Below are 16,762 nucleotides of genomic sequence, written 5' to 3'. Positions count from 1 at the left end.
ATTGTGAAGCTCCATGGATTTCCTAAATCCATAGTCTCGGACAGAGATAGGGTCTTTCTTAGTCAGTTTTGGCAGGAGCTATTCAAGGCTGCTAGCACTTCGTTGAAGTTTAGCTCAGCATACCATCCTTAAACTGATGGCCAGACGGAGGTTGTCAACCGATCTTTGGAAACTTACCTACATTGCTTCTGTAGTTCATAGCCCAAACAGTGGCATAGGTGGCTGTCTTGGGCAGAATATTGGTACAATACCACCCATCACAGTTCCATAAAAATGACCCCCTTTAAAGCCCTATATGGAAGGGATCCACCCACTCTCCTCAGGTTTACTGATTATCCTTCTGCTATAGAAGAAGTGAACTAGCAGATGGCTACACGCAATACAATTTTGGAGGAATTGAAACATAACTTAGCTGTTGCTCAAGAATAGATGAAGGGCACAGCTGACCTGCGCCGTTGGGATGATAGTTTTCAACTAGGGGACCAGGTCTATTTGAAACTCTAACCGTATCGTTTCAAATCCTTAGCCAAGAAACTGAATGAGAAACTGAGCCCGAGATTTTATGGCCCTTTTATCTTAGAAAAGATTGGGCAGGTTGCTTACAAGTTAGAGCTGCCCACTACGACAAAAATTCATCCAGTATTTCACATTTCTCAGCTTAAACGCAATCTGCACCCCTCGGTGCCCATCCAGCCCCTGCCCTCTTTCCTCACCGAGGAAATGGAACTCCTTGTTCACCCAGAATTAGTACTGGTAGTCTGCACTTTATTAGATGGCTCTCGGGAAGTCCTTATAAAATGGAAGGATTTGGCTTCCTTTGAAGCATCGTGGGAGGCTTTTGATGTTATCAATATGCAATTTCCCCAATTCCAATCAAAGTTGTTAGTAGAGAATAGGTGGTTAAAAAGATAGTTTAAATAGAGGGGGTCTGTTCTGGAGTATTATCAAAGTTTTAGTCTATTATCATTGAGAGAGGTCCCAAGCTCCTCGAATTGCTGGGATCTATCAGTTTGGTGTTTTATACATTGTTGGCAACTCTTCTATTTTTCAGTAATATAATCTTGTTGAGACTTCATTAAGTATATTACTTTATGTTTTGTGGATTGCTTGTGTGTTTGCTGGTTGATAGTGCAGGGAGTCTCAACAGAATTCTTTTGCAATATTGATACACATTCTATATGTTACTACAGGCTCCACTTCTTTTAGGATGAAACATGTACAGGGAAAAATGCCCCGGTAATGGCATGAAGACAAGATGCTACAACTTGCTTCTGGGGTGCATGGGAATGCGCCAAACATAATACACCATGCATATATATGTTGAGTGATCATTCTGCTTTCCAGTTATGGTCTCTAGAGGATGGAAGATAGTAATTTTTATAGCTTAAGCGGGGACGGAAGACTACTTGAAGTATGACAATGTTACGAATGATGACACAAGACCACACTATAGGTCATCTAACATTATGTTTTATATTTTCCATGTTTTGGTAAATTATTCTTTTCCCCTTGATGAAAGGTCTACGGAATCTTGTTTCTTTCAGGGTACCAAGGCAAGTCCACTGCATTATCAGGCGACAGACGCCCCATCTTCTTCTCTATCGTGAATATCTATTACTCTGATGTGGCATACTAGTTTACTTTGAGGTTTCTACAATGATTGCAGTCAATTCTTTTTTGTTGCTAACATCGGGGGGGCCATGCACCGGCTTGGGGATATTGGGGTTGGGTGGCGACTCTGGGAACTAGCTGGAGACCTACCGCTGACATTCAGACTCAGGGGATCGATAAGCTGTACATCTGCAGGAGGACATTCTAGACAGTTGTGACTTAGTATCTCAAGGGTGTGTCTTGTCTAGAAGAAATCGGTGCAAGGGGTGGAGCTTAGAAGTAGATGGTTTCCACTACATTTTTCTTATAGAATGCGGAAGTGCTGACCTGAATGAAGTTTATGTGATTGTGCAGCCTGGAGGATGGTAATGGTTGTGTCATTCATTGAGTTCTAATGCGAAAATTTAGCCTTTGATGGGTTTCATACACAAGATACGAGTAGAGTTTCTGATACATACCCAAGTGTAGCAATTATAAATATAAATAAAATGGGGAGTTGCCCACTCATTGTGAAATTTAGGGCAATTGGAGGGTTTTGACCCCAAAATGTATGTTTTGACTGGAATATATCTTCCCTTTCTTAAAACGATCGGACAGCTTGAAGTTGGTAATGGTGGGTGAAATATAGTGATATGGGTGCAATTTCAGCACTTGGGTATCCTGTAAGGTATTTAACTCATATAAAAGTGCTTCATGTCTTCTTCTGGGAATGTGAAGACCTCCCATTAATCAGTTTATCAATATAAGGGCAGAAGAGACATTGAGGTAGTAAAGCGGGTGTGAGGTCCCTATCGTTTGGAGAGTCGTACCGTATGAGTGGGGAATCAAAGTGTTAGTAGAGAATAGGTGTTAAGAAGATAGTTTAAATAGAGGGGGTCTGTTCTGGAGTTATCAAAGTTTTAGGATATTCATTGAGAGAGGTCCCAGCTCCTAATTGCTGGGATCTATCAGTTTGGTGTTTTATACATTGTTGGCAACTCTTCTATTTTTCAGTAATATAATCTTGTTGAGAATTCATTGAGAATACATTTCTGTTTTGTGGATGCTTGTGTGTGTTGCTGGTGATAGTGCAGGGAGCTTAACAAATTGGCATCAGAGCTTCGTTGGGTAAGGTTAAATCAAAGATGGAACTAGATGGAAGGTTTGGAAAAGGAAATGGGGGAACGTTGAGCAGGAAATGGGGACTCTAAAGGAAGAACTAGGTGCAGTATTAAGGGCTACTTTACTAGCGCTTGTGTGAGGGATGAAGTTAAGGAGGAGAAAGGATGCACAATCTGGAGCCTGGACAAGGGAAGAATCTAACGGTGAAGCTTCCAAAGTAGTGACGACGTAGGGGATGTGGATAGGAACTAAGGATGGAGAGGACTCAAAGGTGAAAAAGTTGGAATACCCAATTCAAAGGGAAGCTTTGGGATGGACATTAGAGCTGACGATATTTTCGCTGTGAATCAATATGGGGAGGAAGAAAAGGCGGGCGGCAGTCGCCGTGTTATGGAAGGGTCATTGCCATGAAATGGTATCAGTGGGTGGCGTATAGGGCACCCATCGGTTCCTGGGACAGGATTCTTAAAATGCAGTGGTGAGGCAGGTTCAGGACAACATCATTTAGGGCTGAAGCATATGACAGCTTTGGTAGCTCTGAAGCAGTGGATGGTGTAACAGTGAAGAAGTACATGGAAAATTTTAAGGCCATGCCAAGACCCTTGCGTTATAGGTAGGAGAAAGACATTCTAAGGGGTTTGCAAAGGGTGTTAAGGAGGAATAAGAGCTGAGATTCGCCTAACAAAGCCAGTCTTGTTTGCCGTGATGGATCAGGCCAATCACGTGGAGAACGAAATTGGGTTTTAGACAAAATCGGGGCAGATTACTAAAGCCCAAGGAAACAAACTGGATTATTACCTCGGTACCCCAAGCCCAACCCGAACCGGTCGCCAAATTGGTGGACTAACCCATGGAAATGCAGATTAAATTCCCCAATTTCCCCAAATCGATTTCACGACAGAACATCGATAAGCAGCGACCGACCACGCCAACTTCTGCGGGATAATTCGGCGAATGTCCGACGGCCGAGCTGAACAAAAACGGGAAAGGGTCTCTGGTTTCGTTGTGATGAGATAATATGGCCATCACGTGTGTCGGAGCAAATCGATCAAGATAATACGTTAGTGACCAACACACGGGCATGAAAATGATGGACGGCAGTCCTGAACCACTCGGAAATACCGAGAAGGTAACCATTGGCCTTATCCAGCATTCAACGTAGGGGTAACCATGATAAAACCTAAAATTAAAAGGGGTGATTGGAGGGACAGAGTTGATTGTTTTGGTTGACAGTGGGGCTTCCCATAATCATTTCGCATGAATTGGTGCGAAAATTAGAGCTACCAGTGGAGAGAGTAAATCCTTGGGGTGATGTGGTGGGAAACAGATTTACAATTAGAGGAGAGGGAATTTGCAGAGGAGTGCCATTCGATGCAAGGTATTGAATGGTGTCAGGACTATTTTCCATTTGAGTTAGGAGGGGCAAGAGTCGTGTAGAATTCTTGGCTTAGTACACTAGGAGATGTTTGTGCAAATTGGAGAAATCTGACAATGGAATTTTCAGTGAAGGGAAAGAAGGTGGTTTACAAGGGGATCCATCGTTAGTCAAGACAAGTGGTATCACTAAGGGCAATGCTGAAATCCTTGCAGAGAGAGGAATGTGGGTATGGGTCGAGTATGCTCCATGGTGTAAGGATAGGAAACAAAGGAACCCATGGACCTAGCAGCCGAGCAGTGGTTGATGGATTTAGCCACCTGTTGAACAGTCGACACCACCACAAGAGGACACACTGACCACGCCATAGTTTTAGAAACCAATACCAAACCTCCCAACATCGTCCATACAAATACTCCTTTACCAGAAAAATGAAATTGAAGGTTGGTAGGTGAGATGTGATGGCAAGTTTATACAACCCAACACAAGTCCTTTCGCTAGTCCGGTTCTATGTGGAAAAAAGAAGGATGGTAGTTGGCGGGTTTGTGTCAATTACCGCGCACTTAATAACATCACTATTCAGACAAATTTCCAATTCCCTCAATGTGAGCTACTGGAGAACTATCAGGGGCAGCCATTTTTACAAAACTGGACCTCAAATCAGGTTACCACCAGATTCAGGTTAAAGAAGAGGACGTCCAAAACAGCGTTTAGAACTCACGAAGGGCATATGAGTTCGGTCATGCCCTTGGGGTTGACCATGCCCTTCACTTTCAAGCTTTAATGAAACTATTTTTAAATCAGTCTTACGGAAGGTTATACTTGTATTCTTTAGAGATATTCTGCTTTACACCCTGAATTTTTGTCTTCAACAGCTGATGCCCTAGTATCAAGTGGACTAGCCAAGCTTGGATATCAGTATGTCAACATAGGTAACAACTTGGTGTGGGAAATATCTAAAGCACCTTGCTATTCATTCCTAGGTGAAATAATCTTCTTATCAATTAGTCAATAGACATTGCACTCTACATATTTACCAAATGATTGTTGGGGTGAATCAAGTCGCGATTATAAGGTTCATTTACGATCTTTTCTTTACTCATTTTACAATTTCTCCAGTGGGTTTATAGACTTGAAGATCTTCTGGTCTATGTTGCACACTAAAACATCTAGGATGACCTTCAATTTAACATGGTCTGTTAAGTTTCTTGAAAAAAAATCTGATGTTCATAATTTTCAATTGTATTCTAACCAAAATTTATGTCTTTCTAATATTTCTATTTTACCAGCAAAAATGGTTATTGAAACCATCGCCTGATCAAATTGTAGGGCAATCTAAGAGCTAACAGGACTACATTCCCAAGCGGGATTAAAGCTCTTGCAGATTATGTGCACAACAAAGGTCTGAAGTCAGGAATTTATGCAGATTCAGGGTGAGTTCTTATCATTTTTTCCTGCTAATATTCTGTGTGAAAATCATTTAAACAAGTTCCTGATGCTTTTCAAGAATTCATTGCGTTAAATTTGCATGAGAAGATGTACCATTTTTCATTAAAACACACATTAAAATGACCTTCAATTCCTTTTGTCTCCATACTTGTAAAGGTACCNAGATGTGGAAGGAAGGTGTAGCCATAGAACTAATGAATCCAACACTACATGATTCATATTGTGAAGACCAAGTTTTGAGATGTATTAACTTGGCCTTGCTTTGTGTTGAACACAATCAAATGGACAGACCTATCATGTCAATTGTTATTTCTATGTTAACAAATGAAGGAGTAAAATTACCAGCGCCAAAACAGCCTGCATTTTCCATTGAAAGAAAGATTGTTGTGGACAATGCGAGTGGAATAAGCAGGACAGAGAATACAATAAATAACTTAACTATATCTGTAATGGATCCACGATGAAGACTTCCCACTAGTTTAAATTGGATCTTTTTTCTTCCTGTTTTACTGGGTAAGGTGAATTGTAGTAATAAAAGCTCTATTTTATTCTTCCTTTCTTGCCATTGTTTAAGTGTGTTTCCCGTTAAAGTTATGCATTTACTGGACTTTGTGAAGCTTTCCGACTGATAATAATGAAAGATTTGATGGTGGATCTCATTCTTATGTAGTTCTGAATTTATTGGAATTTCCAGGATGATATATACTCACATATGCAATATTTGTTTCGACACAGTCTAATGAAAATACTGTTCATATCGACCTTTTTTAAAGAAAGATTAATATGCAATATTTGTGAAGCTTAATGTATAGTAATACAAGTGTATATTTTGTGCGAAGAAATTAGGCACCATATTCATACACGCAGAGAATAACAGGAGTGAGATCCTAAGTGTTGGCAGACAGCAGCTGCATTAATGACTTGCTTATTGTCTACCGTGGATGCAATGAACAAAAGCAAATGATTGTAGAATTTACACAAATGTTAACGAACTAAAGAACATTAATGTCTGACGACTCCCAAGGAATTTTAAAAGTATAGCATTGTTACTTACGACTACTTCCATGGCCCAAATTCGAATTGTATGATCATCACTGGCTGAAGCCAACATGTGAGGATTTGCTGGATTCCAGCTCACACAATTAACTGCTACAGAATGCCCAGGCAGTGCCAATATGAGTTCTTCAGAGCATCTAAGCCATATATACACCTGGAAAAAGAAATGGCACACCCCATTTTAAAACCAAAACCCTCTCCTTGACGGGAAAAAGACAAGCATTCAAACTATTTTACTAAAAAAGAAACCAAAAAGAGTGAGCAACTGTATTCATAGGTTCAATGCGCATAGGTGCAATGCGGCGTCAGAGACGGAGCAAGAAGGATAGGGAGGGCACTGTTTATGATTTAGAGTAGCTGCTGCCAATTCTTGAGTTAACTAAACCTCGTTTGTCATTTTTGCATAATCCAGGGGTAATACAAATTGCCTACCTCTTGAATCAGCCAGACAACTGTGGTGGGATTTCTAGGTGTGATATAATTTATCTATACTCTCTATGTTGCCATCCACTTTGAAGACAGTAAGCATATAATTATTAGTTCAGGCCAGCTTCATAATTCTTGAAGCACTAGCAGCTATTTCTTCTTTAACTGTTCTCCCATATGAATATAGACATTGTATGCTATAGTATTCATTTCAAGAACTAGCATGGAGGCATTGACACGAAAATGATATCTCAAATAAAAGAACAGGGATACACAGGTACAAATTAAGTAAAGATTTTGGATTTGAATCCAAATATTAATGTATAATTACTTCCATCTTCTCAAGAGTAATGTAGCATTTCACGTACCATGTCATCTCGTTACACTCAGAAAACCTCAACCTAGACTTAAAAGATTATTTTTTTCACTGGTGAATCAAAGTTAAAAACAGAAGATGAGAGGAGGAAATGCCACGCATAAAGGCTACTCTGCTTTCAGTAGTAAGCTTGCTGTTCAATGTAAGAGTATTATCTCGTTTAGTGTTGTCATGTACCACTTCGCTTCCTAAACTTGAAATTTCTTTGTCAAGTAAAATCCGTTAATGGGTGCTGCTCTGATGTTATGTTGCAGAATGTTGAAGATTTTTTTTTTTTTTTTTTTTTTTGGAGCTGCAGAGATAAGAAGTACTTTTGCTGTGATGTTGCAGTATCAATTTTTAAGTTGACTGAAGGAGATATGTCTTTGATGTTGCAGTATCAGAATGATGTTGTATTTGAACTGTAGAGATAAAGAAGTGTTTCTGCTGTGTGATGTTGCAGTATCAGTTTTTAAGTTGCTGAAGGAGATATGTCTTTGTCTTGCTGGTGTGAGTTGATTAAAAAATGGTGTTGTTGTGTACTTTGTCTTGCTGCTGTGATTTGATAAGAAATGGTGTTGTTGTCTTACTGCTGGGAGTTGATAAGAAGTGATTAAGAATTGATTATGATCAAGAGATGTTTTTCAATCTTCAAGTTCAGTTCAGAAAACTTCAAAAGACAACAAGAATTGCTCTCTAATAAGTTTAGCTTTCAGGAGAATGTTCAAGTGAAAGAAACAAGTTGATCTTTATGTATGTAGCTTGGTTTAAGGGGGAATGTTGAGTGTTGACCAAATATCAATAAGGGTAATTTTGTAATTAGGTACAAAGACTTGTTGTCATGCGGTGCCGTTTTAGTCTGTCTAAATTCTCTATATAAAACACTGTAGCTTTCTCTTACAGTTAACAAATACAGAACACTCGAACCAGCTCACTTACTGGTTCTTCTTCTTTGATTTTCTTTCAGTTTGACTCTCTTAACCTCTTCAAAATCTTATCTAGTTGTTTTTTATTCAAGCGTCCAGAGTTCTTTCCCTTTTTTTCCTTATCCATGGCCAGAAATTTTCTCATGTTTTTCTCTGCTTTCCTCTTTCTCTCCATTCCAGAATCATCCCAACTCAATGAAAATGAACTCTATTTTCCAGGATTCAAAGATTTGAGCCAACCTAACCTTAAGTCAAGCTGCAAAATTTCAGAAAGATGGCGCTCTTTGCTTAACAAACGATACCGGTCTACAAATACAAGGTCAAGCCTTCTATAGCTTGCCGATCCAGTTAAAGAACTCCACATATGGACAAGTCTTTTCTTTCTCTACCTCTTTTGATCTAGGTGTTGTCCCTCAATATCCAACCCTTGGTGCCCATGGCCTGGCCTTCACGATCTCAGGATCAAAAGACCTCAATGGTCGTCCAAGTCAGTACCTAGGCCTCTTTAATGAAACCAACGTGGGAAACTTATCAAATCATTTATGTGCTGTTGAGTTTGATACAGTTCAAAGTCCTGAGTTTTACGACATCGACGGCAACCATGTTGGCATCGACATCAACAGCTTGATTTCGAATGTCTCTTCAACTGCAGCCCACTTCGATGACAGTTTAACGAAACAAAACTTGAGTCTCATAAGTGGAAAACCAATCCTGGCTTGGATCTATTACGATGCATCTGAAAATTTGTTAAATGTCACCATCTCTCCACATTCTTCCAAACCAAGATTGCCCGTCTTGTCTTTTAACGTCAATCTTTCACCATTCTTTCATGAGTTCATGTATGTTGGCTTCTCTTCTTCAACAGGTTCTATTGGTAGTTCTCATTATATTTTAGGCTGGAGTTTTAAAATCAATGGAGAAGCTACAGCTTTTGATCTCTCTTCTCTTCCGTCAATTCCGGACAAGAAAAAGCAGACAGGTTTGACGATTTGCCTTTGAATATTGAATAGTAATGTTATTCTACGCCATCAAGAAAATCAGTAATAGGTAAAAGATGAAAGAAAGAAATTGAAAGACAGATGAGAAGTCTAAGATCGATAGACAGATGATATATAAATCAAACAACTCTTTTGAATTTCGAATATAAGACCGGATAATATGTAGCAGTATAACCAACCGCTACAAATGATGTCAAAATCATTATTCTTCTAACTTTGTTTTAGAATGCATAAAAATAAAATCCAGATCAAATACCGAGAAGAAACAATACCTCTTATTGATTGAGAATAAGCAAATATTGATTTAGAATTTCTTGCACTTTTTGCGTTTCAAGTTCACGAGGTGCTTAGAACTGAATGCTTTTTCAGCTCATCGACAGTATAATTACTTTCCTCTGCAAATAATGCAACAAATTTATCAGAAAACTTCTCAAACTTAGAATATGATCAAAGTTTGTATAAAATCTAATTCGAAAATAGAAAGTCAATTCATTTTTTCTTTTCCGAAAGAAATTAATATTCTTCATTTATTACTTTTAAATAAAACAAAACGGGAAACAAACAGTCCAAATAAATACAAATGAGTAATACAATCATCTAGCTTATAAAATTCGCAAACCAGACAGAGGATTAAACGACAATTCACCCAATGCAACAAATATAGTCTTCTCCACATCCCATGCGACTCCCTCTCGCTCAATCACGTCCGAACTCTCCATCCAAAAATGTAACTCAAGGCTCCCAACTCAAAAGAAAATAAATTTTACTCCATATTTGTTCATACTTACTTGGTCATAATTATTCACACGGAAAAACTGCAATGGAAAATATCTTAAGTCACAAAGAGTTCAAATTTGCTGATATAATTAAAAAGTATTATATGATTTGGCCTCTTCTTGGGATTTTTTACACTAGGTTTTAGCTTATTAAGTTGTATGAATTTCTATTTTTCACTCTGATTCTTTGAGATATTAACGTCTTTTTCTTTCATTTGTGGATGTAAGCTATAAGTTAAATCATATTAAAATTGTAGTGTCTTTTTTTTCTTTTTTCTTTTGTGATTGATGATTTAATTCACATGTCATTAATCTCAATGGTTGAAGCAGCTACAGTGCAATCTGGGTCAATTTTTTTAAAAAAAATCAATAGTCCATTTTTTAAAATGAGTAATTAATACAAAATCATTCTAAAATCAATATAATAATTTAAAATTATTTTTTTGTCATCAATGGGATTCGAATTTGAGAGATTATATTAGATCCTCCTTTACTCTTTTATCATCAGACTACCCATTAATGGTTATAATAAGTTAATTTGGTGCTAAGCAATGAGTTCATTTTGTGAGAGAAAATGAAAATACAGAAGGAAAGGAGTTATACCTTGACCAGCAATAAGACTACAACTGGCATCCAATCAACCCAATAAGAGAACAACACCTAGCCACAGCAATAGATGAGCACAGTGCGATGCAAAAGCAAATCTGTTACATGAGCAGTACAAGGACACCTCACCTAAAACATTAGAGAGTCCTTGATGTTCCTTGTAGGAAGGTTGGTGGAAATTTACCTCATCTCTTTTGTAAAAACCGTGTATATATTAATTCCTAACATATATGAAGAAGTTCTGAGTGCTAATTTTCTATTAAATATTACATAGTCAAAACGGTACAACTTGGACCATAGCGAACGAAAATCGCGAGGGAAGCATTTCTATCCACATATAATTGATTCGATTTCGACTTAGTGACCACTCGTTTGAGCTGTTTGCTAATTAGTCAGTGCACATTCTTTGAACAATTTTGTCGAAATGACAGTTACAATGAAAGACTGGTTGACTGATGCTATATTATTAAACGCAGGCTCTATCAGTTTGGAATATTATTAATTAGCTTATCAATGGCTAACAGAAGCAGCACCACGCATAAAATTTGACGAATCACATTAGTTTGGTCATCTATATTTACGTTAAAGAATTTTTTTTTGTTTAATATAATGGTCAATGATTGACTGAATGTTAGGGCCAAAAATCGTTCTTGGCCTAAATAGGAAAACAAGATCACCAATGAGGAAGAGACTAGGCCCAATCCCAAAGAGGAACAAGCCAGATTAGTCCCATTTGATACGAGATATGACCTGCCCAAACCATCTGGGCATGGGCCTCTTAGTTCCAGCTCACTTTCTAAGTCTATAGACGAGTTCGGAGCCCATGACCTCCACTGATCATTTTCCTATTCCTGATCAATCTCCTATTCGAAGTCACTTTCTTGTTCTTGATCATTTTTCTACTCAAAGTGACTTTCCTGTTCGGATCACTTTCATATTCGGACGCTGGTAAGACAGCTCACCACCGCCCTAACTCTTCTAAGGGTTGCATCAGAGTCACACTAGGACTCCTACTCCTACCAAGATTGGGAGACCAGATAGTCACTATATAAACAGTGGTCAGCTCTCTCACAAAGGATACATTACATTACACCTTCACACCCAAAGCTCCAACTTGAGAGTTTCACATCACTACCGTAATCACAGTCTCCAACTAGACTTCCGGTAACCTCTCTACTCCCCAGCCCTCACTATACTAGCCTCTTTCAGCCTTGCTGAATTGAGCGTCGGAGTGCCTACGGCAAACACCACCCTAGTGTTTCCCGTTCGCTTCACGCGTTTGTTTCTCTACGTGTGCAGGTATAGCGGATCGCTAGTGGCCTCAACCTCACGGGATCAGACCCCCCTTCCATACAGGTAGATTTTTACGTCTACAGTTTAGCGCCCACCGTGGGGCCTCTAGCAGTCATTCGGCTCGACGAACCTTGCTACGTAGAGGAACTTTCCATGGCTGACAACTCCGAAAACGCTAATCCCGGCCTTGAGGCCAAACTGGAGGCTCTGGCCGCTTTCATGCAACAGAACTCGGACAAGGTAGCTGCACTGGAAGCCGAGAATAATGCAATCCGGGCCGAAAACGCATCCATCAGTTCAGAAAACCAATCGCTTAAGGAGAAAATGAGTCAATTCTATGATCTAGAGTTCCTACCTGGCCAGGCACCCCCCAATCAGTTCCCCCCTGTTCCATCCATACAACCTCTCCATACGCCAGAGCACCAACCCTCAGTCTCCGGAAAAAGGCCGCGTCTGTTAAACTCATCGGCAGTCGATGATTTTGTCCTGACACATGGAGGTAAAGATACGCCAACAGAACACCATCCGTCCGACCCATCATAGCCTCAAGATCAAGACAGTCCAATGACAGAAAGCCTGAACCCACAAGACCAACCCATTCTTACCGTCCCACCTTACCTCCAATCAACCTTCCCAACACAAACCCCATTCGGCTCGGCTCACCCACACAGGTTGAACGACCAAACCCAACAAACCACAACACTCGAGCCCGTCCATCCTGATGAACCAAGTGACTATCAGACGACTCGACTGACCATTCATGTAGGGTGAAACACCAGAACTGTTACCATGGGAGATTTTCAACCAGAAGGAATGAACGAAGATCCAGGCTACCAAGGTGTGCGCGAAGCAATGAATCACCAAATCACAGCGCACGGGACGGTCCAACAGAATGTGTCGAATACAATTGCAAAGACTGGCCCGGTCATGCGGGATGACCTAGTGGCGTCCCCTTCTCCTATGGAACAAGTACTAGCTAAGAGATTGGCCGATGTGGAAGCAGTGATGAGATGCATCCGAGGAATGCCGGTCCCAACCAAGAAGAGCGGAATAAGCAGGGCAGAGAATACAATAAATAACTTAACTATGTCTGTAATGGATCCACGATGAAGACTTCCCACTAGTTTAAATTGGATCTTTTTTCTTCCTAGTTTACTAAGTAAGGTGAACTGTAGTAATAAAAGCTCTGTTTTATTCCTCCTTTCTTGCCATTGTTTCAATGTATTTCTAGTTAAAGTCATGCATTTACTGGACTTTGTGAAGCTTTCCGACTCATAATAATGAAAGATTTGATGGTGGATCTCATTCTTATGTAGTTCTGAATTTATTGGAATTTCCAGGATGATATATATTCACATATGCAATATTTGTTTTGACACAATCTAATGAAAACACTGCTCATATCGACCTTTTTTAAGAAAGAGTAATGTTGCATACAAATTAAGTAAAGATTTTGGATTTGAATCCAGATATTAATGTATAATTACTTCCATCTGCTCAAGAGTAATGTAGTATTTCACGTACCGTGTCATCTCTTTACACTCAGAAAAGCTCAACCTAGACCTAAAAGATTATTTCTTTCACTGGTGAGAGGAGGAAATGAGCATTATTTGCCATAAAGGCTACTCTGCTTTTAGTAAGCTTGTTGTTCAATGTAAGAGTACTATCTCGTTCAGTGTTGTCATGTACCACTTCGCTTCTTAAACTTGTGTCAAGTAAAATCCGTTAATGGGTAAAAGATGAAAGAAAGAAATTGAAAGACAGATGAGAAGTCTAAGATAGACAGATGATATCAAAATCAAACAACTCTTTTGAATTTTGAATATAAGACCAGATAATATGTAGCAGTATAACCAACCGCTACAAATGATATCAAAATCATTATTCTTCTAACTTTGTTTTAGAATGCATAAAAATAAAATCCAGATCAAATACCGAGAAGAAACAAAACCTCATATTGATTGAGAATAAGCAAATATTGATTTAGAATTTCTTGCACTTTTTGCCTTTCAAGTTCACGAGGTGCTTAGAACTAAATGCTTTTTCCGCTCATCGACAGTATAATTACTTTCCTCAGCAAATAATGCAACAAATTTATCAGAAAAATTCTAGAACTTAGAATATGATCAAAGTTTGTATAAGATCTAATTCGAAAATAGAAAGTCAATTCATTTTTTCTTTTCCGAAAGAAATTAATATTCTTCATTTGTTCCTTTTAAATAAAACAAAATGAGTAATACAATCATCTAGCTTATAAAATTCGCAAACCAGACAGAGGATTAAACGACAATTCACCCAATGCAACAACACGAGCAGGCTTGTGAACATGAAGCAAGCAAATCTTCTTCCCTAAAAAGCTCTGATCGTTTTACTCTTCTCAACATTCTTCCCCACTGCAACAAATATAGTCTTCTCCACATCCCATGCGACTCCCTCTCGCTCAATCACGTTCGAACTCTCCATCCAAAAATGTAACTCAAGTCTCCCAACTCAAAAGAAAATAAATTTTACTCCATATTTGTTCATACTTGGTCATAATTATTCACACGGAAAAACTGCAATGGAAAATATCGTAAGTTACAAAGATTCAAATTTGCTGATATAATTAATAAGTATTATAAGATTTGGCCTCTTATTGGGCTTTTTACACTAGGTTTTGGCTTATTAAGTTGTATGAATTTCAATTTTTCACTTCTGATTCTTTGAGATATTATCCTCTTTCTCTTTCATTTGTGGATGTAGGTTATAAGTTAAATCATATTAAAATTGTGATTGATGATTTAATTCACATGTCATTAATCTCAGTGGTTGAAGCAGCCACAATGCAATCTGGGTCAATTTTTTTTTTTAAAATCAGTAGTCCATTTTTTTAAAATGAGTAATTAATACAAAATCATTCTAAAATCAATATAACAATTAAAAAAAAAAATTAAAAGCTTATTACAATAAAAAATAATTTAATTTATATGTAATATATTTATATCTAAATTACATATTTATCTATCATACATATTCATAATTATAAAAAATAATAATTCTCTTTCATAACTCGTAACGTTAAGATTTTTTCTTTTAATCTCAAATCACCCCTTACAAACTGAGAAAAACAAAAATCCATATATACATCATGAAACAACGCTAATAGTAACCACTACTGGGTTGGTTATACTGTTACATATTATATGGTCATATATTTTCTTATCAGATTAATTATCAATGGCTAATGAAAACAACGGTATCCACGAATTTTTTTTGATCATTTTCATGTTGCTACTATTATCTGGTCATTATTTTAATTATGCATTAAAACCAACAAATGATTATCTCAATGTTTAAATTTAATGGTTTTTTTCCAGGCCTGGGAATTGTGGAGAGAAGGAGCAGTGTTAGAACTAGTTCATCCAAAATTACGTGATTCATGTTTTGAAGACCCAGTTTTGAGATGCATTAATGTGGCCTTGCTTTGTGTAGAGCACAATCCAGTGGACAGGCCCTCTATGTCAGCTGTTATTTGTATGTTAGGAAGTGATGTTGTAAAATTATCAAAGCCAAAGCAACCAGCATTTTCTACTGAAAGAATACCTGTTGATCAAGACAATTCCAAGGAAATTAAGGCAGAGAATTGTACAATAAATAACTTAACCATGTATGTGTTAGATCCACAATAAAGGTATGAATCCTTTAATTTTCTTATATATCACCTCTAATACACTGATGTATTTGTTTTAATTCTATTGTTTCATATTTCTATCAATTCATGAATATCAACTTGTAATTACAAAACGTACACTATGTAAGAGAACTTGTTGCAAGCAAAAATCTGTTGGTCTAGTATGTTGCTTCAGAGTATCAAAAGGCTGATGTATTAACTAAATCCTTAACTGGTGCCAGATTTACCTTATTACAGGACAAGCTCAATGTCTCTGCCCACTTACCAGAATAATCTATAAGGAATGGTTGGTTTGTGTTGATTGCTTGCTATGGCTATGACTTTTCTGGTATGTAGGACTGCAGTTGATCTTGGATGTTACATGAAGTCTGATGCAGGATGGTGTTTGTGTTTTGTTCAATACTTGTTGCTGATTTTTGCAGTTGTTTTTGGATGTTTCATGAACTCTGGTGCAGGGTCTGTGTGATGGTTGTTGTAGTCATTAATAATGGAAATTGCAGTCTGTTTAGTAAAGGATACTAGACTGAAGGGTGCTATAACTGAAGGGTGCTGTTTTGTTCCATACGAAAGATGGAGGATGTTGTCTGTGTTTTTTTTTTGTTCAAATACTTGTTGCTAATTTTGCAATTGTTTTTTGGATGTTTCATGAACTCTGGTACAGGGGTTGTGAGTTGGTTGTTGTAGTCACTAATAATGGAAATTGTAGTATGTTTAGTAAAGGATACTAGACTGAAAGGTGCTGTAACTGAAGGGTGCTGTTTTGTTCAATACGAAAGATGCAGAGTTTAACAAGTGATATTAGACTGAAGATTGCAGGAAGTTGAAGAAGGCTTTGTCCAATATAGAAGATGTTATGTTTAACAGAGGATATTAGACTAAAGGTTGCTGAAGGCTGCTGGTTGTTTTATCCAATACGAAAGATGCTGAGTTTAACAAGGGATATTAGACTGAAGTGAAGAAAGATGCTGAGTTTAACAAGGGATATTAGACTGAAGTATGTGTGTGAGGGTCAGTTTTGTAAATTGAATATGTTTAGTTTTTACCAATACGGTGAATTTAAGACTGAAGATGTATAAAGTAGCTTAGCTTCGTCTTCTAGTTAGAAAAGAAAGAACACTGT

General features: G+C 38.0%; 1 protein-coding gene across 1 annotated transcript; it reads left to right on the top strand.

Annotated features, from left to right (window-relative positions):
- Nucleotides 1-12,761: 12,761 nt before the first annotated feature.
- On the top strand, nucleotides 12,762-16,108 carry LOC116126802 (G-type lectin S-receptor-like serine/threonine-protein kinase At4g03230). The gene is made up of 3 exons (XM_031412481.1): nucleotides 12,762-13,064; nucleotides 15,329-15,618; nucleotides 15,979-16,108. Exons 1-3 carry the CDS (start codon nucleotides 12,762-12,764, stop codon nucleotides 16,106-16,108), a joined length of 723 nt encoding a protein of 240 aa, XP_031268341.1.
- The last annotated feature ends 654 nt before the right edge of the window (nucleotides 16,109-16,762 follow it).

The sequence above is a fragment of the Pistacia vera genome, unplaced genomic scaffold (assembly GCF_008641045.1).
Source record: "Pistacia vera cultivar Batoury unplaced genomic scaffold, PisVer_v2 Contig184, whole genome shotgun sequence".
Lineage (NCBI taxonomy): Eukaryota > Viridiplantae > Streptophyta > Magnoliopsida > Sapindales > Anacardiaceae > Pistacia > Pistacia vera.
Note: the sequence above shows the minus strand (reverse complement) of the source record. Positions and strands in the feature narration are given on the sequence as shown.

What these genes read in the sequence shown, in the direction of transcription:
- LOC116126802 (XM_031412481.1), top strand. Translation starts at nt 12,762, where the DNA reads ATGGGAGATTTTCAACCAGAAGGAATGAACGAAGATCCAGGCTACCAA. An exon ending in TAAATAACTTAACTATGTCT is followed by an intron (nt 13,065 to 15,328) that starts GTAATGGATCCA and finishes GTTTTTTTCCAG; the next exon opens with GCCTGGGAATTGTGGAGAGA. An exon ending in ACAATAAATAACTTAACCAT is followed by an intron (nt 15,619 to 15,978) that starts GTATGTGTTAGA and finishes TCTGGTATGTAG; the next exon opens with GACTGCAGTTGATCTTGGAT.